The 580-nt window shown below is 47.4% G+C and overlaps 1 protein-coding gene across 1 annotated transcript in view; it reads right to left on the bottom strand.

Annotated features, from left to right (window-relative positions):
* The window catches only part of EMH_0013130 (uncharacterized protein), a gene marked incomplete at both ends in the record, with an annotated part of 775 nt that extends 343 nt beyond the window's left edge, over positions 1-432 (bottom strand). The window contains 2 exons of the mRNA XM_013499750.1: positions 3-115; positions 210-432. Of these exons, the coding sequence (XP_013355204.1) occupies positions 3-115; positions 210-432 (336 nt within the window). The remainder of the gene's footprint in view (positions 1-2; positions 116-209) is intronic.
* Positions 433-580: the final 148 nt, after the last annotated feature.

Genomic DNA, 580 nt, shown 5'->3' with positions numbered 1-580 from the left:
GCTGCTGCTGCTGCTGCTGCTGCTGTTGCTACTGCTGCTGTTGCTGCTGCTGCTGCTGCTGCTGCTGCTGCTGGTGCCAGCAGCAGTAGCTGCCGCCATTCTCTGTGTACTATTACTACAATAAAAACATTATAATATTATTATTTTTATTGTTATATTTATATTATTTTACTTTTATTATAATATTATTATATACGTTCTCGCTGCACCTGGATTCATATGTTGCTGTTGCTGTTGCTGTTGCTGCTGCTGCTGCTGCTGCTGCTGCTGCTGCTGCTGCTGCTGAGGGCTGTGTTCTTTGTTTTCTTCTTTTTTTTCTTCTTCTTCGTTCTCTTGGCGGCCATCAGAACAAAGCAAAGATAAATTTGGGGGAAACAAATTCAGCTGTTCATACAGCAGAGGCTGCGCCTCTTCTGCGTCATCGGACTCCATTGCCACCGAGGGTTTAGGGTTTAGGGTTTAGGGTTTGGGGGTTGAGGTTTTGCAGGGGGGTTCACAGGGAGAATACGAAGCAGCGGTTGCAACAGCTACAGCTGCAGCTGCAGCTGCAGCAGCAGCAGCTACTGCTGCTGCTGCTGCT

This window comes from Eimeria mitis, genomic scaffold, assembly GCF_000499745.2.
Source record: "Eimeria mitis Houghton genomic scaffold, Emh_scaff463, whole genome shotgun sequence".
Taxonomy (NCBI): domain Eukaryota; phylum Apicomplexa; class Conoidasida; order Eucoccidiorida; family Eimeriidae; genus Eimeria; species Eimeria mitis.
Note: the sequence above shows the minus strand (reverse complement) of the source record. Positions and strands in the feature narration are given on the sequence as shown.